The 23,332-nt window shown below is 52.2% G+C and overlaps 1 protein-coding gene across 1 annotated transcript in view; it reads left to right on the top strand.

Moving 5' to 3' along the window:
- The window catches only part of LOC139266949 (netrin-G1-like), a 30,291-nt gene extending 7,273 nt beyond the window's left edge, over positions 1-23,018 (top strand). Inside the window, exons 3-8 of the mRNA XM_070884587.1 lie at positions 9,393-10,036; positions 13,043-13,219; positions 14,315-14,334; positions 18,670-18,837; positions 20,881-21,015; positions 22,789-23,018. Coding sequence (XP_070740688.1) covers positions 9,393-10,036; positions 13,043-13,219; positions 14,315-14,334; positions 18,670-18,837; positions 20,881-21,015; positions 22,789-23,018 — 1,374 coding nt within the window. The remainder of the gene's footprint in view (positions 1-9,392; positions 10,037-13,042; positions 13,220-14,314; positions 14,335-18,669; positions 18,838-20,880; positions 21,016-22,788) is intronic.
- The last annotated feature ends 314 nt before the right edge of the window (positions 23,019-23,332 follow it).

Raw genomic sequence — 23,332 nt, 5'->3', positions numbered from 1 at the left:
TTCCCCATAGCCTTGCAAATTTATCCTTTTTCTCAAATTTATCAAGTATATTTTTCCCTGTTTTAAGGGAGTTTAGTTGAAGCAGGTTCAAACAGCTCCTCAAAGAGTGGGTACAGGCACGATGGGCCGAATGGCCTTCCGTGCTGTGAGATTCTGTGATATTTCCCCTGTTTTAAGGGAGTTTATTTTCAGCAGATGCGAGCAGCAGATGGGATTTCAGTCAGAACGAGCCAAACATTCTCTTTGTAATATCGCAGTCCATTCTATTGGGTCTGGGACTAAACCTTTATTACTCAGATGGGAAATCGAGGGTTTGGGAGAGGCCTACAGGAAGTGGAATAAACCTGAGGCCATAGACTTTATCCCCATGAATCCTCCGCCTGCCCAATATCTCACTCACTGCCCACTGTCCCCAGTAAACCGGCTGCACATTAAACTTTCCCAGTCTCTTGATTCCTGGATCAGAGCTCCCTCACTGCACTGCTCTCTGACAATGTTCCACTCACTTTAGCAGCTCAGACAGGAGAATGTTTGAAGAATAATTTACTGTTGTTGTGGCACTGACTGACTGACCCCTGACCCTGTCTATAAGGGCCGATCGACACAGGCCGGTCAATAATGTGGGATTACACCACAGCTGGTTGAAGATTTGCTGCAGATTCTCAATCTTTCCCCAGTCTGGTTTCTTTCTCTGAAACCTCCCTCTGGTCTTCTCATTGCTGAAATGTTTAGACACAAACACCAGGTGCAGAGTTCTGGGTTTCATTAACTTGAACAAACATTAATTTCTGCCGGCTCACGTTCTTTATAATTAAATTCCAAAGTGTAGAATCCTATTGAGCTCCCTGGCAAGATGTTGACTTAAAACCGCTGTTCCTTTATTAAATTAATTCTGGGGATTTGGGCATCGCTGATACGGCCAGCATTTATTGCCCATCCCCTGGTGCCCTGAGAAGGTGGGGGTGGGCCGCCTTCTTGATCCTCTGGAAGCGGGTTTGATACAAACTGAGTGTCTCGCTCGGCCACTTCAGAGGGTCATTAATAGTCAACCACGTTGGTGTGGGCCTGGAGTCACATATAGGCCCGGGCAGGTTACAGAGGCAGGTTTCCTTCCCTAAAGGACATTACTGAACCAGTTGGATTTCACGGCAATCTCCCTGAGCTGTGGGCCGTGGGGGGATGGACCCTCTCCCTGACCCACTGTGGGCCGTGGGGAGAGGACCCTCTCCCTGACCCACTGTGGGCCGTGGGGAGAGGAACCTCTCCCTGACCCACTGTGGGCTGTGGGGAGAGGAACCTCTCCCTGACCCACTGTGGGCCGTGGGGAGAGGAACCTCTCCCTGACCCACTGTGGGCCGTGGGGAGAGGAACCTCTCCCTGACCCACTGTGGGCTGTGGGGAGAGGAACCTCTCCCTGACCCACTGTGGGCCGTGGGGAGAGGAACCTCTCCCTGACCCACTGTGGGCCGTGGGGAGAGGAACCTCTCCCTGACCCACTGTGGGCCGTGGGGAGAGGAACCTCTCCCTGACCCATTGTGGGCCGTGGGGAGATGGACCCTCTCCCTGACCCACTGTGGGCCGTGGGGAGAGGACCCTCTCCCTGACCCACTGTGTGCCGTGGGGAGAGGACCCTCTCCCTGAGCTGTGGGCCGTGGGGAGAGGACCCTCTCCCTGACCCACTGTGTGCCGTGGGGAGAGGACCCTCTCCCTGACCCACTGTGGGCCGTGGGGAGATGGACCCTCTCCCTGACCCACTGTGGGCCGTGGGGAGATGGACCCTCTCCCTGACCCACTGTGGGCCGTGGGGAGAGGACCCTCTCCCTGACCCACTGTGGGCCGTGGGGAGATGGACCCTCTCCCTGACCCACTGTGGGCCGTGGGGAGATGGACCCTCTCCCTGACCCACTGTGGGCCGTGGGGAGATGGACCCTCTCCCTGACCCACTGTGGGCCGTGGGGAGATGGACCCTCTCCCTGACCCACTGTGGGCCGTGGGGAGAGGACTCTCTCCCTGACCCACTGTGGGCCGTGGGGAGATGGACCCTCTCCCTGATCCACTGTGGGCCGTGGGGAAAGGACCCTCTCCCTGACCCAATGTGGGCCGTGGGGAGAGGACCCTCTCCCTGACCCACTGTGGGCCGTGGGGAGATGGACCCTCTCCCTGATCCACTGTGGGCCGTGGGGAGAAGACTCTCTCCCTGACCCACTGTGGGCTGTGGGGAGATGGACCCTCTCCCTGACCCACTGTGGGCCGTGGGGAGATGGATGATACCAGAAATGAGAGGGTATACATATTAGGAAAGGATGACCAGGCTGGGTCACTTTTCTCTTGAAAGGAGAATGCTGAGGGGTGATCTAATGAAGATCTTTGAAATTATGCAAGGTTTTGATAGAAACATAGAAACATAGAAAATAGGTGCAGGAGTAGGCTATTCGGCCCTTCGAGCCTGCACCGCCATTCAATGAGTTCATGGCTGAACATGCAACTTCAGTACCCCATTCCTGCCTTCTTGCCATACCCCTTGATCCCCCTAGTAGTAAGGACTTCATCTAACTCCTTTTTGAATATATTTAGTGAATTGGCCTCAACAACTTTCTGTGGTAGAGAATTCCACAGGTTCACCACTCTCTGGGTGAAGAAGTTTCTCCTCATCTCGGTCCTAAATGGCTTACCTCTTATCCTTCGACTGTGACCCCTGGTTCTGGACTTCCCCAACATTGGGAACATTCTTCCTGCATCTAACCTGTCTAAACCCATCAGAATTTTAAACGTTTCTATGAGGTCCCCTCTCATTCTTCTGAACTCCAGTGAATACAAGCCCAGTTGATCCAGTCTTTCTTGATAGGTCAGTCCCCGCCATCCCGGGAATCAGTCTGGTGAACCTTCGCTGCCCTCCCTCAATAGCAAGAATGTCCTTCCTCAAGTTAGGAGACCAAAACTGTGCACAATACTCCAGGTGTGGCCTCACCAAGGCCCTGTACAACTGTAGCAACACCTCCCTGCCCCTGTACTCAAATCTCCTCGCTATGCAGGCCAACATGCCATTTGCTTTCTTATCCGTACCTGCGTACCTGCATGCCAACCTTGATAGAGTTGATACAGAGAAAACCAAGAAATCCAATAGGGAATTCAGAAGAAACGTCTGTACCCAAAGAGTGGTGAGAATGTGGAACATGCTCCAACAGGGAGTGGTTAAAGCGAATAGTGTAGATGCATTAAGAGATGCTAGACAAGCGTATGAGGGAGACGGGAATAGAGGGTTGTGGATAGATTTAGATGAGGAAAGACGGGAGGAGGCTCGAGTGGAGCAGAAACACCGGCATGGACTGGTTGGGCCGAATGGCCTGTTTCCCTGCCGTATATTCTATGTAATCCTATATGTAATCCTATATGTAATCTGACGTAATCTTTCAGCTCAGTACTGGCCCACTAAATGCTGTTAACTGAGCAACTCTGCTCAAACATTAACTCCAACAAAGGGCCTGATTACTGGGTGATGGGAAGTGACAGCACTCTGCGGGATTACACTTTATGGAGCTACTAACTTCTGTGCTCAATAATACACTAATTAACATCATTAACCAGGGGACTGAACCGTGCTGATAGCGAGTGGTTTAGTTAGTGATAACGACAGGCTCTTCGTCACACCACACAGTGTAAATCCGAGACAGCAACACTTAAAGCCTGAAATAAATGTCAAGGAATGAGTGGATTTGTAGAAGGAACAATGATTCATAAGATGCTCCGTTTATGCTCCAGTGTTGCAGGAGCAGTTTCTGTAATACATAATCCTTATATTGAAGTATCTTCCCTTCCTGCGTTGATGCAGCCACACACAGCAGGAGCCCGTTGTATCTCTCTCTCCCTGGGCTGTATGGTGAGGTTTAATTCTTCTCTTCTTCTTAGGCAGTCCCCCGGAGTTGAGGATGACTTGCTTCCACATTAAAATGAGTTGTCAGGTGACTGATGAGACCAATGTGAGATCCACAGTCTCTGTCACAGGTGGGGTAGATGGTGGTTAGAGGGACGGGTGGGTGGGGTGCTTGGGTTGTCGAACGTTCCTTCTGCTGTTTGTACTTGGCTTCCGCATCCTCCCGGCAAAGAGACTCGATGTGTTCGTCGCCTTCTCGGATGCTTCTCCTCCATTTTGAGCGGTCTGGATCCAAAGATCCAAGATATGGCCACTCACAACAACATCGAGCAGACAATAGGGGTGCTCAAGCAGCGTTTCCGAAGCCTGGACCACTCTGGAGGCAGCCTTCAATACTTCCCTCAACAGGTGTCGCTATTCATTGTGGTGTGCTGCATGTTGCACAACTTGGCCATCATGAGGGCCCAGGCCTTACCAGTGGGGAGTGCAGCACCAACTCAGGAGGAGGAGAAAGAGGAACAGGAGCCTGGCGAGGCCCCGACTGGCCAGCCAGAGGAGGAGGTGCAGCAGCCACGGAGGAGACACCGTGGCACTGCTCCCGATACAAGGGCCACATGTCAGCGGCTCATCATACATCGGTTCTCCAACAACACAACACAACCCCTGACCAGCAACTAATAAACATTTAACAACAGCCCCTTGAAACACCATAACACACAATCAACCTCAACAATATCTGTACACAGGCCCCTGCCATTTGTCATTCCACAACAGTACCCATGTGCCATATTAGGCACATACACTTACAACAATAGCAGGCCTCAAAAACTGCAACCAGATCGTGACAAACATATTTACAGGATGAGGCCATCAGTCCATTGTGGCCAAAGTTTTTATTGAGACTAGCTCTGGCATTTGCTACCCCTTACCTTAACCCCCTCCCACACCTCCTGCTCCTCCTCAATGTTGCCTCAATGCCTGCAGCAAGGCTGCTTGAGGGCTGCTGTGTGTGTAACAGACACTACAGATGGCCGAGTAGGATACATTGGACCAGCTCTGGGCCTGGAAGGCCCGGCTGCAGACTGCACCACCTCAGCATCGGCGGCAGCAGTCTAGGTTGGCTGGTGTGTAGACCGCAGCAGGTGCAAAGGCAGAGTGGCAGCGGTGGGAGCCAGAATGCTGTCATCTTGTGCAAAGACAACACGTTCCATTTCCCACAGCCCACTGCCACTCCCCCAGGGCGGAGCCTCAACATCTGGAGCAATATGTGGGAGCGCAGATTACTGGCCTGCTTCGGCACCGTTACCTCCCCGTTGGACTGTGGGGAACAGAGAGGATGGCAGCAGTCAGTGTTTGCATGGCATCACTCTGCGAGTGACTCAGGACAGCCTGAGTCTCAAACGCAGCGTTCTGAGAGTTGTTGCCACAATCATTGACAGTATCACATCACAAAGACCTTGCGTGGCTTGGGTCTGTGATGCGATAGCTGCTGCCACATCAACCATGGCACGTGCTCTCCCCTCTGCGACTCCACTGTCACTGGTTGAGTCCATCTCCCTCTGTAAATGGGCAAGGATGGGTTCATTGAACTGCTGAGAGGCAGGGACAATGCTTGAGGCGGTCTCCCCCAACCTCAGGGCAGGTGTATCCATTCTCTGCGGGACCTTCTCTAATACACCCATTGGCTCGCAGTGCATTTGCATGGACTCTCTGGACATAGCCTCCAAGTCCAGGTCCACGTCTGACTGTCTCTGAGCAGGATTGATGGGTCGACTCACTGTCCGGGGAGATGGCCCCCGAGCTTCCCCTCGCTCTGGGCGCTGCTACAGGCTACTGGATTCAGGAGCCTCAGGCTCTTCAAAGCCCAGGAATGTTGGCTCTTCCACCAAGGTGGTGTCCCCACTCGGTGCAACTGATGAGGGTCCCTCATAGGCACCACACTTTCCTCACCTTCCTCATCATCTTCCCCGTCAGTCGAAGTGGACGGCGTTTGCTGTCAAGGGTCAAGGATCTCACAGAAATGCCAAAGGGCATTCACATACCGTCACGGTCCACAGGGGGCACTGCTACTCCGGCCACTACCGCACCAACTGGTGTGCCCATGGGGATGGACACTCGCTCCTCCATGTCACTGAGGGCTTCTATGTCAGGCTCCCCTCCACCGGTGCACTGCTGCTCTCTCCTGTTTGAGCTAGTTTCACCTGCAGTAAGAAGCACAAGAAGGTGTGAGTGAGTGTGCAGCTCATCGTGTGCCACATGTGTCTTCCATAGTTGAATAGTTGCTGCTGTGTGGATGTGTGTAAACGTGCATTTGAATCTGCGTGGCTGCTCACAGTGCATGTGTGAACGGTGGGATGAGGTGAGAAGGACCTCAGATTAGGGATGAGGCTGAAGTCTTGTGAAAGGGTAGTGTGAGGAGGGGTGAGGCTGAGTCGGGAACCAGAAGGTGAGTGAGGTTTGGATGGGCCGGGCATGGCTGGTGACCTGAGCCTGAACATTTATGGTGCCTTCACCAACAAAGACCACGGCCTGGGACACACAGTGACGGAGCAGTCGGAGGTCAGTTGTAGCGCTGGGGCACGGTGCTGTTAATTATGTCCCGAGGACACGGCAATTCAGGAGCACGTCACATCTGCACCGTTCCTTTATTCATTACACAGCTTTAGGATTGTGGTACTAATGTTACCCCATTCCTTCTACATCGAGTATTAAAAATAACCAATCCAATATGCGGCTTTAGTCACTGCCTTTAGTCGATGCTGTGACGGTTGTAGATTCATTAATTTCTATGATCTCTGTATATTGCCGCGCTCTCCATCTTTATCACACACATTAGTTTTATTGATTGCTGCAACAGCCACTTGCTGGGGATGAGGATGTTACAGGTGAGCTGTCTGATTATTTGGAAAAGGATGTCGGGCTGATTCTGTGTTGCCGATGTCAGGTAGAGTCGCAGTGTGTCCGATCCACAGGATGCACTGCAGCAACTCGCCAAGGCTTCTTCAGCAGCACCTCCCAAACCCGCCACCTCCAGCATCTAGAAGGATGAGGGCAGCAGATGCCTGGGAACACCATCACCTCCAAGTTCCCCTCGAGTCACACAGTGTCCCGACTGAGAATCACAGCATCATAGAATGATACAGCACAGAAGGAGTCCATTCGGCCCATCGTGCCTGTGTCGGCTCTTTGAAAGTGTTACCCAATTAACCCCACTCCCCGCTCTTTCCCCACAGCCCTGTAAATCTTTCCCCTACAGGTATTTCTCCAATTCCCGATTGAATCTGCTGCCATCGCCCTTTCAGGCAGCGCATTCCAGATCACAACATGTGGAGCTGCCACTGTGTCCATCGCTGCTTCACCGCGGAAGGTCAATGACCTGAAGTGACCCCGAGGGAGCCCTGCCACCTCCGACTGCTCCCTCACAAACCAGCCTGAGGTAAAGCATCATTAGGCCCACAGGCTGGGCGAGGGTCCGACACACAGAGCCCAGGGGTAAGGCCTGAGCACAAATAAGGGATTGTTTTAACAATAGACGATAAAAAGACAAGTTCCCGTCAATCATTCCGCTCACAAAACTCTCGTCGTTTCTCTCTCTCTCTCTAACCCAAACAGACAGCTGCAGTGAGACTCATTTCCCATCTCTGAAGGTCAGAGGTCGGAGATTCTTTCACTGAACATGAACTTTGGAAAATCTAAACAAAGAAAACGTCCAAAATGTCGTCATGTCAGAAATCTGTCCAAATATCAGCTCCCTGGTCTCTTTACAGTCCATTTTATTTTGCTCATAACGATTCCCAAGAATGATTGGGGAACTGAGAGGATCTAATTTTGGGGAAAGGCTGAACAGGCTGGGGCTCGTTCCTGGTCCCAGGGATGGGGGTTTCAGTTCCAGGGAGAGACTGGAGAAGCTGGGATTGTTCTCCTTACAGCAGAGAAGGTTAAGGGGAGATTTAATACAGGTGTTCATGGTCATGAGGGGTTTAGACAGAGTAGATAGAGAGAAACTGTTCCCATTGACGGAAGGCTCGAGAACCAGAGGACACATATTTAAGGTGATTGACAAAAGAACCAAAGGCGACATGAGGAAAATTGTTTTTGCGCAGTGAGTGGTTAGGATCTGGAATGCACTGCCTGAAAGGGTGGTGGAGGCAGAGCCCAGCGGGAGAATTGTGTCTAATTCTGGGCACCACACTTTAGGAAGGATGTCAAGGCCTTGGAGAAGGAGCAGACGAGATTTACTGGAATGGTCCCAGGGATGAGGGACTTCAGTTATGTGGAGACTCTGGAGAAGCTGCGATTTTCTCCTCAGAGCAGAAAAGGTGAAGGGGAGATTTAATACAGGTGTTCAAAATCATGAAGGGTTTTTGATTGAGTCAATAAGGAGACACTGTTTCCAGTGGCAGGAGGGTCGGTAACCAGAGGGCACAGATTGAAGGTGATTGGTGAAAGTACCAGAGGGGAGATGAGGAGATCCCACTTTCTACCTTCTGACATTCTGAATAGCTGCCCTTTACCCCTACTCTCTGCTTTATGTCCTGAAGCCAGCGAGCTATCCATTCTGCTACTGGCTCCCTGACTCTGCATTCTCTGACCTTATTCATTAGTCTATTATGTGGTCCCTTATCGAAGCTCTTTTGGAAATCTGGATAAATTATATCTACTGCATTACCCTTGTCTGCTCTCTCTGTTACCTCTTCAGAGAATGCAATGAGGTTGGTCAAGCAAGACTTTCCCTTTTGAACTCCATGCTGACTATTCATTATTATACTTTTGCTCTCTAAATGTTCTTCTATATTCTCCTTTAGTAAGGATTCCATTATTTCTCCTACCACCGATATTAAGTTGACAGGTTTACAGTTCTCTGGACATGTTCTATCTCCCTTCTTAAATATAAGTATTACGTTAGCTATCTTCCAGTCCTCGGGTATGACACCTTTTTCTAACGAATTAATAAATATGTGCCTCTGCTATTTCTTCCCCAGATTCATTTAAAAAGCACAAAGTGTTCCGTCCAGACCTGTGGTTTTATTTAACCCGTGCTGTACCTATCCTGGGAGTGTTTGATTGGACAGTGTAGAGGGAGCTTTACTCTGTATCTAACCTGTACTGTACCTGCCCTGGGAATGTTTGATGGGACAGTGTAGAGGGAGCTTTACTCTGTATCAAACCTGTACTGTACCTGCCCTGGGAGTGTTTGATGGGACAGTGCAGAGCTTTATTCTGTCTCTAACCCGTGTTGTACCTGCCCTGGGAGTGTTTGATGGGACAGTGTAGAGGGAGCTTTACTCTGTATCTAACCCGTGCTGTACCTGCCCTGGGAGTGTTTGATGGGACAGTGCAGAGCTTTATTCTGTCTCTAACCCGTGTTGTACCTGCCCTGGGAGTGTTTGATGGGACAGTGTAGAGGGAGCTTTACTCTGTATCTAACCCGTGCTGTACCTGCCCTGGGAGTGTTTGATGGGACAGTGTAGAGGGAGCTTTACTCTGTATCTAACCCATGTTGTTCCATCTCTGTTTCCAGGAGAACCCGTACATGTGCAACAACGAGTGTGATGCTCACACGCGCGAGCTCGCACACCCGCCCGAGCTGATGCTGGATGACGAGGGGCGGATTCCCAACACCTTTTGGCAAAGCGTCTCCTGGAGGAGTTTCCCCGAGCCCCTCCTGATCAACATCACTCTGTCCTGGGGCAAGACCATTGAGCTGACCGAGGACATAGTCATCACCTTCGAGTCGGGCCGGCCGGAGCAGATGGTCCTGGAGAAGTCTCTGGACCACGGCCGGACGTGGCAACCCTACCAGTTCTACGCGGCCGACTGCCTCACCTCCTTCGGGATGGAGCCGAGAAGCGCCCGGGATCTGAGCCCGGCCTCGATGCTGGACATCATCTGCACGGAGGAGTATTCCAGGGGCTACGTGTGGAAGGTGGACAAGATGGTCCGCTTCGAGATCCAGGAGCGTTTTGCGCTGTTCGGGGGGCCCCGTCTCCAGGACATGGCCTCGCTGTACGGCCAGCTGGACACCACCAAGGAGCTGAGGGACTTCTTCACCCTGACCGACCTGCGGGTCAGGCTGCTCCGGCCGGCCACTGGGGCCACCAGTGTTAACCAGCACAACCTCTCCAAATACTTCTACGCCATCTCCAACCTGGACATTCGTGGCCGGTGAGAGCTCCTTGCCCCTTCTGGCCAGAGTCGCAGACCCCACACTTCACACCCGGGGGGTGCCGTGTCAGGCCAACATCTGGGGCACTCACAGGAACAACATCTGGGGCAATCACACGGCCACGTTCTGGGGGCACTCACAGGGACAACATCTGGGGGCACTCACACGGCCAACATCTGGGGTACTCACAGGGACAACATCTGGGGGCACTCACATGGCCAACATCTGGGGCACTCAGGACCAACATCTGGGGGTAACTCACAGGGACTACATCTGGGGTTAACTCATTGGGACAACATCTGGGGGGGCACTTACAGGGCCAACATCTGGGGCATTCATGGTCACCATCTGGGGGTAACTCACGCGACCAACATCTGGGAGGGCACTCACAGGGTCAACATCTGGGGGAGCTCAGTGTCAACATCTGGGGGCACTGTATCAGAACCAACATGTGGGAGCATTCGCAGGGCCACCATCTGGGGGATAGTCTATCAACTTGGTGATACTCCATCAGGGCAAATATCTGGTGTTCCCTATCAGAGCTTACATCTGGGATACTTTATCAGGGATAACATCTGGCATGGCACTCTTATCAGTTCTCATCTGGAGGGCACTATATCGGAGTTAACATCTGACACACAATCTCAATGAACACCTGAAGTGCAGTCCATCAGGGCCAACATCTAATTACGAGGAGCAATTACACAAACTAGGGTTGTGTTCCCGAGAATTTAGAAGGTGATTTGATTGAAGTTTTCAAGATATGAAGGGGAACTGAAAGGGTAGATAGAGAGAAACTATTTCCCTGGTTGGGGATTCTAGGAGTAGGGAGAAAAGTCTAAAAATTAGAGCCAGATCTTTCAGGAGTCAAATTAGGAAACACTTCTACACACAAAGGGTGGTAGAAGTTTGGAACTCTCTTCCGCAAATCGCAGTTGATGCAAGACCAATTGTTAATTTTAAATCTGAGATTAATAGATTTTATTTGCCAATGGTATTGAGGGATATGGTGCAAAGGCGGGTGAATGGAGTTAGGTCACAGATCAGCCATGATCCCATTGAATGGCGGAGCAGGCTCGAGGGGCTGAATGGCCTCCTCCTGTTCCTATGTGAACGCTGGGTAACTGGGGAGGTTTGACAGCGAAAGATGGGGATCCCTCCCCCGGCCCACTGGGCACCGCCAGCTGCCCCTGTGTTGGGTGTTTGAGCTTCCCTGAATGGCCCTGCGACAGTGGGCACAGACCAGCATTGTGCCAGCTCTCACTGCCCCTGGTGATGGGCCCATTAGCGAGCTTTCACAGTCCTGCTGGCTGGCTGGCGATGAGTCAGCGAGTTCCTGCTCAGTGTTCAGCCAATCGAGCAGCACGGAGCGAGCAGAATCTGTCCCTTTACTCTCAACACTGCCGAGCTCCAGTCTGATCAGGATTCAGAGAGTGAGAGGATCACACAACACAGGGGGAGGCCATTCAGACCATCGGGCCTGTGCCGGTCTTTGAAAGAGATATCCAATTCGTCCCACTCCCCGCTCTTTCCCCATAGCCCTGCAAATCTTGCCCTTGAGTATTTATCCAATTCCCTTCTGAAAGTTACGATTAAATCTGCTCCCACCGCCCTTTCAGGCAGCACATTCCAGATCACAACAACTCGCTGCGTAAATAAACTCTCCTCATCTCCCCTCTGAGTCTTTTACCAATTACCTTCAACCTGTGACCTCTGGTCCCCGACCCTCCTGACACTGGAAACAGTTGCTCCCCATTTACTTGATCCAAGCCCTTCCTGATTTGAGGAATGATTGTGACTGAAGGCTTCCTTCGTGTTGGATCTATATTCAGTCTGGGTTGGTGAGTTCCCATTTTCACATTACACAATCTCCAGGGCTCGGAGCCATTCCCTCATTATTCCACACTCAGCTTCTGGGAGGCTTGATCCAGCTTTTAGCCGAGGACAATCTTCAGACACTAATTGGAGAACAGGAGCAGTAAAATGTTTACACTGCCGTTAATGTGACTCCAAGGAACTGTCTGGTTATCTGCTTAGTTCAGCAAACAGTGCCCAGAACTGACAATTTGCTGAATGTGCAACGTACAATCTGCGGATTGTGAAGCTTCACCCTCGCAGTGAGTTAAACAGCGGCTCGATGCTGTTAGCACAGAGTCACCGAGACCAGCGTTCTCACGCTTCACGGTACAGAGACCATCACAGCACTTTGGGCCTTTCCAAATCGCATTTACTGAACCACAACAACAACAAAATCTCATCCTTGTCTAAAAATCCCTCCATGGCCTCTCCCCCTCCCTATCTCTGTAACCACCTCCCACCCTACAGCCCTCCGAGATCTCTGCTCTCCTCCAACACCAGGAACAGCCCTCCGAGATCTCTGCTCTCCTCCACCACAGGCCTCTTGTCCATCCCCCACTCCCTTCGCCCCACCATTGGTGGCCATGCCTTCAGCTGCCTGGGCCCTGAGCTCTAGAATTCCCTCCCTGAACATCTCCCTCTCTACCTCTCTCTCCTCCTTTAAGACGCTCCTAAAACCGACCTCTTAGACTAAGCTTTTGGTCACCTGTCCAAATATCTCCTTTTGTCGCTCGTGTCAGTTTATCTGATTTATGCTCCTGTGAAGCACCTTGGGACGTTTTACTAGTTAAAGGCGCTTTATAAATGCAAGTTGTTGTTGCAGTTGCAGGTGTTGTTGTAAAGAAATAACTTGTGAGAGGCACTCTATAAATGCAAGCTCTTCCTTTGAGGGGCCTGGAAGGCTGGAGCTGATCAGAAACTCTCTCCTAACGTGTTCTTGTTGCTGCCCAGAATCTGATCGTCAATCAGCGGAAACACACCCAGAAACTGACCCGCCGCCTGGGTTGAAAGGCAATAAGTGGGAGAAAAATGTTGCTGTTTGCAGAGCGAAGCTGGGAAAGGGAGAGCGGACTCGCGGAGCGGCCAGTCCCCAGTCTAACCCGGCTGCTCAGCTTATTTGAAACCAGCCTGCTGTTGTTTTTTGCCAGGTGTAAGTGCAATCTTCACGCCAACAACTGTATCTGGGAGAAGGGGAAGCTGAGTTGCGAGTGTGAGCACAACACGACGGGGCCGGACTGCGGGAGATGCAAGAAAGGCTTTCAAGGCCGAGCGTGGAGAGCGGGCTCGTACCTCCCAATCCCCAAAGGGACGGCCAATGTCTGTGAGTAACCAGAGCTGCTCCGGCCCGGCCCAGTGCCGGCACCAGATTCCCTTCACATTTCATTCTCAGCCCAACTCCCGCAACGTGCCGACTCCAAAATACAACCCACCCATCTTTGTCATTGTGTTCATGTGGGAACAGAGAGTCACAGCGGGAGATTGGACAGAGCCAGGGACAGAGATAGGGTCCGTGCCCACAGCTCCACACTGAGAGGGGCGGGGGAGGGGGGGTGGGGAGAGAGAGAGGGAGAGGGGAGAGAGGAAGAGGGGAGAGAGAGAGAGAGCAGGGCAGAGGGAGGGAGTGAAAAAGGGGGGAGAGAAAGAGAGACGGAGGGAGAGAGAGAGGGGTGTGTAGACAGAGAAAGAGAGAAATAAAGAATGAAAGAGAACAAACAAAAAGTGAGAAAGTGGGAAACAGAGAAATAGAGAATGTGAGAAAGAGGGAGAGAGAGAAGCAGAGTAAGTAACTGAGAATGAGAGATGGAAAGTAAGGGAGAAGAAAAGAGAGAGAAAAGGAAAGTGAGAAAGAGAATGGAAGAAATCTAGAAAAGGAAATAAAAATGAAAGAAAGATTATCCAATTAGTCCCACTCCCCGCTCTTTCCCCATGGACCTGCAAATGTTGCCTTTTCAAGTATTTATCCTACTCCCTTTTGAAAGTTATGATTGAATCTGCTCCCACCGCCCTTTCAGGCAGCGCATTCCAGACCACAACAACTCGCTGCGTAAAAATAATCCTCATCTCCCTCTGGGTCTTTGGCCAATCACCTTCAATCTGTGTCCTTCGGTTATCCATCCTCCTGCCCCTGCAAACAGTTTCTCCTTATTCACTCCATCAAAACCCTTCCTCATTTTGAAGCCCTCTATCAATGTAATTTCGGGGTCAGTGAGCGAGGGGGATCGCTGGCATTATGTAGAGGGTGAGGTTGTAATAGCAGGGGTTGAATTTGCTGAAACCTCACTCCGGACACCCACAGATTCAGAGCCAGCAGTGAGGTGCAGACTGATGTGAGAATGGAATGTTCACAGCTGGGTGAACATCTGGGGAACAGCTGGGGAGGGTGAGAGGAGAATAAGCCTCTGTGTAATCAATATCTGAAGCAGATCAGGAAGTGAAGGTTGTGAGGGACATCTGTGGCCTGCTGTGTGTGGAATGTCCCGAGATCAATATCCAGATAGTGAGCTGACTGGGCAGTGGGGGAGGGGTGTGTGTGACCACTGATGGCCTTACGTATTAACCCTGCGTACTTACACACTAATCGCACGTAGTGGGAGCGTCCCCATGTACTACCTTCCGGGAGCACTTTTGCAACTCCACCTGGTCTCACACAGGGCTGGTGTGAGCTCTCAGAGGATGCAGCACGCCAATCCCCCATCAGTTCCTTGTTCGTGAGTTTGACTGACATCGATCTGATGAACACTCCATGTGATGGGTTGTGTTAATGTGTTTATCGATAAAGATTGTTAATCAGACGTCTCTATAATTCTGTTTCCGTTTCCCTCTCCAGGCCTCCCTGACCCCGTGGCGAGTGGCCGTAAGTAGGACCTATGCTCTCTGACCTGTGACCTGCTGACCCAGAGCCCATTTCTGTATCGGGAATGATCCGCTTCCCTCAAACCTCCCTCATCACTCACTGAGCGAGGAACAGGTGTAGGTGTGAGCAGAGGCCGAGTGTGAGCGGGGGCTGGGTATGAGCAGGGGCTGAGTGTGAGCAGGTGAAGGTGTGAACAGGTGAAGGTGTGAGGAGGTGTATGTGTGAGCAGGGCTGGGATCAGGATTCTGCTTGTCCGTGCATCTATGGAGTAAAGTATAATCTCCTCGAGCGGTGCAGCAGATATGAAGCAGGGAAGATGTAATATATATGACCCACATCTCAGCTGAGATGAAAATGCTTCTTAACACTGTCTCAGTGAGAATGTTCAGTGAGAAGTGGAGGGAAGATTTGTAGAAAGCCATATGGTGGCTGAGGCCGAGATCAATGGGGACCTGTTGTAATCCCGTTATCCCAGATACAGGAATGGGAACTGGGTGAGTGTCTCGGCCTCAATCTGTTCCCCTTTGTTCCTGGATCTTACATCAACTTGTTCCCATTTATTTAACCCTTCGCATGCTGTCCATGTCATTCCAAACCATCCGCCATATCGCAACCCCGAACCAACACCCAGACTGACCGGGAGCAGAGTGACCATAACTCCCCATACTGACTGGGAGTGAACATAACTCCCCACACTGACCGGGAGTGACCATAACTCCCCACACTGACCGGGAGTGACCATAACTCTCCACACTGACCGGGAGTGACCATAACTCCCCACACTGACTGGGAGTGACCATAACTCCCACACTGACCAGGAGCAGAGTGACCATAACACCCCACACTGACCGGGAGCAACCATAACTCCCCACACTGACTGGGAGTGACCATAACTCCCCTTACTGAAAGGGAGTGACCATAACTCTCCACACTGACCGGAAGTGACCATAACCCACCACACTGACCGAGAGTGACCATAACTCCCCACACTGACCGGGAGTGAACATAACTCTCAACATTGACCAAGAGTGACCATAACTCTCCACACTGACCGGGAGTGACCATAACCCACCACACTGACCGGGAGTGACCATAACCCACCACACTGACCGGGAGTGACCATAACTCTCCACACTGACCGGGAGTGACCATAACCCACCACACTGACCGGGAGTGACCATAACCCACCACACTGACCGGGAGTGACCATAACTCTCCACACTGACCGAGAGTGACCATAACTCTCCACACTGACCAGGAGTGACCATAACCCACCACACTGACCGGGAGTGACCATAACTCTCCACACTGACCGGGAGTGACCATAACTCCCCACACTGACCGGGAGTGACCATAACTCTCCACACTGACCGGGATGACCATAACTCCCCACACTGACCGGGAGTGACCATAACCCACCACACTGACCGGGAGTGACCATAACTTCCCACACTGACCGGGAGTGACCATAACCCACCACACTGACCGGGAGTGACCATAACTCTCCACACTGACCGGGAGTGACCATAACTCTCCACACTGACCGGGAGTGACCATAACCCACCACACTGACCGAGAGTGACCATAACTCTCCACACTGACCGGGAATGACCATAACTCCCCACACTGACCGGGAGTGACCATAACTCTCCATACTGACCTGGAGTGACCATAACTCTCCACACTGACCGGGAGTGACCATAACTCCCCACACTGACCGGGAGTGACCATAACCCACCACACTGACCGGGAGTGACCATAACTCCCCACACTGACCGGGAGTGACCATAACTCCCCACACTGACCAGGAGTGACCATAACCCACCACACTGACCGGGAGTGACCATAACTCTCCACACTGACCGGGAGTGACCATAACTCCCCACACTGACCAGGAGTGACCATAACTCTCCACACTGACCGGGAGTGACCATAACTCTCCACACTGACCGGGAGTGACCATAACCCACCACACTGACCGGGAGTGACCATAACTCCCCACACTGACCGGGAGTGACCATAACTCCCCACACTGACCAAGAGTGACCATAACTCCCCACACTGACCGGGAGTGAGCATAACTCTCCACACTGACCGGGAGTGACCATAACCCACCACACTGACCGAGACTGGGGGTCTATGAAACGTTACACTTTGACCCCAAACCTGCTCCTTTCCTGCCCAGGTACAGCCAGAACCGATACTCAAAACCTTAATCACCGACACAAACTGAACTAAAGACAAACTAGTTCCAATGTCTGGCGATGAATCTCCATTTTCTGCTGAATTATTGAGTGAGTTGTGGCTGGATTCAGTTACACTGAATAATAACAGGGAGACTCCATCACATCCGGCATTACACAGTTTGCCTTTCAAACCCTCAACCCACTCGAATGTACCGAAATCCCACAATAACAGCCTGTCACGGCCTCACCCCATTTAATCATCTCTCCGCGGACCAGATTCCCACTAATTATCCATCGATCCACTTCGAGCGACAGCCCGGGCAGTGAGTAGACCCGGGGGAGTGATTGATTGATCCGACATTGGTTCCCGGTCCAGCAACGCCTCCAATTTATAATTCTCATCCTCGCGTTCAAATCCCTCCGTGGCCCCACCCCTTCCTATCTCAGTCAACCCTTCCCACCCTACACCCCTCCCTCTCAGTAAACACTCCCACCCTGCAGCCCTCCCTATCTCAATAAATCCCTCTCACCCTACACCCCTCCCTATCTCTATAACCTCCCTCCAGCCCTACACCCCTCCCTATCTAGTAACCCCCTCCCACCCTACAACCCTCCCTATCTCTATAACCCCCTCCCACCCTACAACCCTCCCTATCTCTGTAACCTCCTCCATCCCTAACACCTTCCCAAGCCTCCAGCTGCCTGGGCCCGAAGCTCTGGAATTCCCTCCCTAAACCTCTCCACACCATCTCTCTCTGCTCCTTTAAGAATCTCCTTAAAACCTATCACTTTGACCGAGCTTTTGGTCACCTGTCCTAATATCTCCTCCCGAGTCTCGGTGTGAGTTTCTATCTGATTGGCGGTGTAGCGGAGATGGAAATGTCTGTTTTCTTGTCTCTCGGATACTCCTGCCATCCCGGACAGTGTCCACTCGATGTGTGTGCACACAGTACAGATGTTCTCCAGCTGGGATTAATAATTGCTGATTTCTCCTGACACATGCAGCTGACCCAAAGCTCGGTCGCACACGGCCAAGAATCTCATCACTAGAGGTCACGACCCCAGAGCAAGGTAGGAACTCTCAAACACCGCGACTGGCTCAGAGCAGAGGAGAAAGCAAGGATTTGCATTTATATATTGTTCCTTCAGGACTGCCTCTCCGGCAGGGCAGTAATCCCTCAGTACTGCCCCTCAAACAGTGCAGTACTCCCTCAGTTCTGCCCCTCTGGCAGTGCAGCATTCCCTTAGTACAGCCCCCCCCACAGTGCAGCACTCCTTCAGTACTGCCCCTCCAACAGTGCAGTGCTCCCTCGGAACTGCCCCTCCGACACTGCAGCGCTCCCTCAGTACTGCACTGGGAGCGTCAGTCTGGATTATGGGCTCAAATCTCTGGAATGGGACTTGAACCGATGACCTTCGGACTCAGAGGCGTGCGTGCTGCCCACTGAACCACTGTTGAAAGGCCCCTAACTTGGCAGTGCTGTGTAAAACCCGGCACAGACTCTATAAACCTGGGATTGGGACCATCCATTGCCATCTGCCTGATTCAATACAAACCGTAACTAGCCAGGAGTCTGATGTTTTCCCCTCACTGCTAAAAGCCTCCGTGTTCCCTCCCTCCCTCCCTCCCATTCCAGCCATTTCCTCCCCACCTCTCATTCCTGCAGCATGTGACCCTCTCACAGTCTGCAAACTGTCTGTGTCCCGTCTACACTCTCTGTCTTTTCCCTGCAAGCCTGCGAATGCTTCGGCCATTCGAACCGGTGCAGTTACCTCGAGCTGCTCACCACCGCCATTTGCGTGAGCTGTAAGCACAACACTAGAGGCCGACACTGCCAGTTATGTCGGCTGGGCTACCACCGAAACCCTTCAGCACAGCTGGACCACCACAACGTTTGCGTAGGTCAGTTCCTGTTACAATCTCTGCTCTCTCCTTCTTTCACCCTTCTGCTTTCAGCCCAAAACAAGATAAAGAAACAAAGAAAATACCTTCGATAGGGCTGAGCAAAGCGCGTCGGAAATCAGCTCCTCTTTCCCCAGTGACCAGCCTCAATCCAACCTTTCCCCAGTGACTAGACCCCGACCCAACCTTTCCCCAGTGACTAGACCCCAACCCAACCTTTCCCCAGTGACTAGACCCCAACCCAACCTTTCCCCAGCGACTAGTCCCCGACCCAATCTTTCCCCAGTAACCAGCCTCAATCCAACCTTTCCCCAGCGACCAGGCCCCGACCCAATCTTTCCCCAGTGACTAGACCCCAACCCAACCTTTCCCCAGCGACTAGGCCCCGACCCAACCTTTCCCCAGTGACTAGGCCCCAACCCAACCTTTCCCCAGTGTCTAGGCCCCAATCCAACCTTGCCCCAGCGACTAGGCCCCAACCCAACCTTTCCCCAGTGACTAGACCCCGACCCAATCTTTCCCCAGTGACTAGGCCCCGACCCAACCTTTCCCCAGTGACTAGGCCCCAACCCAACCTTTCCCCAGTGACTAGGCCCCAACCCAACCTTTCCCCAGTGACCAGGCCCCAACCCAACCTTTCCCCAGTGACTAGGCCCCAACCCAACCTTTGCCCAGCGACCAGGCCCCGACCCAACCTTTCTCCAGCGACCAGGCCCCGACCCAACCTTTCTCCAGCGACCAGGCCCCGACCCAATCTTTCCCCAGTGACTAGGCCCCAACCCAACCTTTCCCCAATAACTCGGCCCTGAACCAACCTTTTCCCAGCAACTCGGCCTCAACCCACCCTTTCCCCAGCAATGAGGCCCTGATCCAACCCATCAATGAGGGTTTGGTGTAGGCTTTCCCTCGCGATGAGGCCTGGCCGAGGCTTTCCGTAGCGATGAGTCCTGTCCCAGGCTTTGTTGAGTTATAGCGAAAGCTCTGTGTTTTGACGATATAATCATCGTCTCCCTGTCTCCATTGTTTTTCAGGAATTTGTATGTTGTTTGTACTCTCGGTAAACGACCATCCTGCATTGTAGCAGCGTCGCTTCCCTCTGCTCAATGTTACCCCTCCCCCCCAGTGTCCACCAACAATCCTCTCTCTCCATTTCCTCATCTCCTCCCATTCTCCACACACACAATTACACAGAATGTGCAGCACTGAAACAGGCCATTCGGCTCAACCGCTCCATGCCGGTGTTTATGCTCCACACGAGCCTCCTCCCACCCCTCTTCATCTCACCCAATCAGCATATCCTTCTATTCCTTTTGCCCTCATGTGTTTATCTCGCTTCCCCTTAAATGCATCGACACTATTCGCCTCAATCACTCCCTGTGGTAGTGAGTTCCATTCTCTGGATAAAGAAGTTTCTCCTCCATTCCCTATTGGATTTATTCATGACGATCTTATATTTTTGACCCAAGTTTTTGACTCCCCACAAGTGGAATCATCTTCTCTACGTCCACCCTATCAAACCTCTTCACAATTTTAAAGACCTCGATCAGGTCACCCCTCAGTCTTCTCTTTCCCAGCAAAGAGCCCCAGCCTGGTCAGCCTTTCCTGATAGGTACAACATCTCAGTTCTGGTATCATCCTTGTAAATCTACTTTGTACCTTCTCCAGTGTCTCTATGTCCTTTTTATAATACGGAGACCAGAACTGTGCCCAGTGCTCCAAGTGCGGTCTAACCAAGGTTCGATACAAGTTTAACATCACTTCTGTGCTTGTGCATTCTATCCTCTATTGATGAACCTGGTTTGTTTGTTCTGGCCTTGTTAACCTGCGTGAATTCTGTGCAGTCGCCCCAGGGAGTGGAACATGGGCCGTGTGCAGTCAGTGTGTGGAGGATTGAAGCTGTTTGTAAAGTGTTGGAGACTTGTTTCACCCCCACAGTCTGAGCCTCCCTTGTCCCGGCTCGCACTCATTCCTGTCGCTGAGGTTGTGTCGCTGTGTTTATTGGGAACAGCCGTGTGCAGTGTGTGTGTTGTCTTGTTTCTGCAGACTGTGAGTGTCACCCTGATGGCTCGCTCTACCATCGCTGTAATGACACGGGGTATTGTGACTGTAAGGAGGGGGCGACAGGGCCCAAGTGTGACAGATGCCTGCCCGGATATTACTGGCACAGGGGCTGTCGAGGTAAGTAACCGTTCCAGCACCAGCCCCTCCCCTCACTCCGCCCCGGCTTCTGGGTGTCAGGGTCAGCAGAGTATCCGATAGCAGAGATACCGTGGGGGGAAACACAGAGGCTTTTAGTGAGTGAATCCCCCTGGACTCTCCCATAATCTGCCACACAATTAGTGGCACAGCTCCTCGCAAAGGGAGGCCTGGAGTTCAGTGAGGGCGGGTCATAGAATCAGACAGCGCAGAAGGAGGCCATTCGGCCCATCGGGCCTGTGCTGGCTCTTTGAAAGAGCGATCCAATTAGTCCCACTCCCTGCTCTTTCCCAATAGACCTGCACATCTTTCCTTTTCAAATATTTATCCAATTCCCTTTTGAAAGTTACGATTCAATCTGCTCTCACCGCCCTTTCAGGCAGCGCATTCCAGATCACAACAACTCGCTGCATAAATAAACTCTTCCCATCTCCCCTCTGGTCCTTTGCCAATTACCTTCAACCTGTGACCTCTGGTCCCTGACCCTCCTGCTCCTGGAAACATCTTCTACTTATTTACTCGATCAAAAACCTTTCATAATTGTGAACACCACTATTAAATCTCCCTTTAACCTTCTCTGCTCGAAGGAGAAGAATCCCAGCTTTTCCAGTCTCTCCACATAACTGAAGTCCCACATCCCCAGTATCATTCCTGTAAATCTTCTCTGCTCCCTCTCCAAGGCCTTGACATCCTTCCTAATGTGCCCAGAATTAGACAGAATAATTGGACACAGAATTTAATCCTCAGTCTCTGCCTCAATATTTAATCCCATCCTAACTTGCACCAAGTCCCGTTCACCCATCCCCCTTGTGCTCGCTGATCCTCATTGGCTCCCAGTCTGGCAATGCCTCGAATTTAAAATTATCATGTTTGTGTTCAAATCCTTCCATGGCCTCATACCTACCTATCTCTGTAACCTCCCTCCAGCCCTACACCCCTCCCTATCTCTGTAACCCCCTCCAGCCCGACACCCCTCCCTATCTCTGTAACCTGCTCCAGCCCTACACCCCTCCCTATCTCTGTAACCCCCCCTCCAGCTCTACACCCCTCCCTATCTCTGTAACCCCCTCCAGCCCGACACCCCTCCCTATCTCTGTAACCTGCTCCAGCCCTACACCCCTCCCTATCTCTGTAACCCCCTCCAGCTCTACACCCCTCCCTATCTCTGTTACCTCCTCCAGCTCTACACCCCTCCCTATCTCTGTAACCCCCTCCAGCCCTACACCCCTCCCTATCTCTGTAACCCCCTCCAGCCCTACACCCCTCCCTATCTCTGTAACCCCCTCCAGCCCTACATCCCTCCCTATCTCTGTAACCCCCTCCAGCCTTACACCCCTCCCTATCTCTGTAACCCCCTCCAGCTGCATAACCCTCCACGATCTCTGTGCTCCTCCAGTTCTGTCCTCTTGCATATCCCCGACTCTAATCGCTCAACCGTTGGGGGCCGTGCCTTCAGCTGCTTGGGCCCGAAGCTCTGGATTTCACTCCCTAAATCTCTCCACCTCTCGCTCCTCCTATAAGACAATCCTTAAACCCTACTTCTTGGGCCAAGCTTTTGGTCCCCTGTCCTAATATCTCCTTTTGTGTCTCGGTGTTAAATTTTGTCTGATAACCTGTGAAGCACCTTGGGACGTTTTAGTACATTTAAGATGCTATATAAATGCAAGTTGTTGTAAAAGTGAGAGAGAGTTGTAACAATCTGTAACGTGGGAGAGTTTCTATGACCTGACCTTTCTTTTCTCTGACCTCTTGCAGCGGGCGTGTGTGATAACTTTCTGACACGGTGTGAGAACGGAGGAGTGTGTGAGGACAATGGGAGGTGTGTGTGCCCCGCTCCCTACACCGGGCTCCTGTGTGAGAAAGGCCAGTGTGGGGAGGAAGTGGGAGGGTGTGTCTCCCAATCCCCGCGGGACCCCACCTTACACCGGGTGCTGCTGTCGCTGACTGCGCTGCTAACCACCGCTAACGGCCGCCCGCCGCTCTGACCGGCTTCCAGCGCCATGGCCGCTCACGGGAAGGTGCGAAGAGCGCAGGAGAATCCAGCGTTTACTGCGTCGCCGGTAAAACACGCTCCCCTCACTCGCTCCCACCCCTGGGAAAGGCAAAGTGGAACCGAGGCCGGAGCCCACCCAGCCCGACTGGATGTGAGAGGCCGGAAGGAATGGGCAGTCAGTGGGGACTGGACTCTCGGACTCCCCGCGGGGCCCAGGCAGCTGCTAATATTCATTCTGTAATTGCCAGCTGCTCGGCCCATGTCCAGCTTTGGGACAAAGAAAGAAAGAAAGGACTTGCATTTCTA

This window comes from Pristiophorus japonicus, chromosome 7 (genome assembly GCF_044704955.1).
Source record: "Pristiophorus japonicus isolate sPriJap1 chromosome 7, sPriJap1.hap1, whole genome shotgun sequence".
Taxonomy (NCBI): Eukaryota; Metazoa; Chordata; class Chondrichthyes; family Pristiophoridae; genus Pristiophorus; species Pristiophorus japonicus.
Note: the sequence above shows the minus strand (reverse complement) of the source record. Positions and strands in the feature narration are given on the sequence as shown.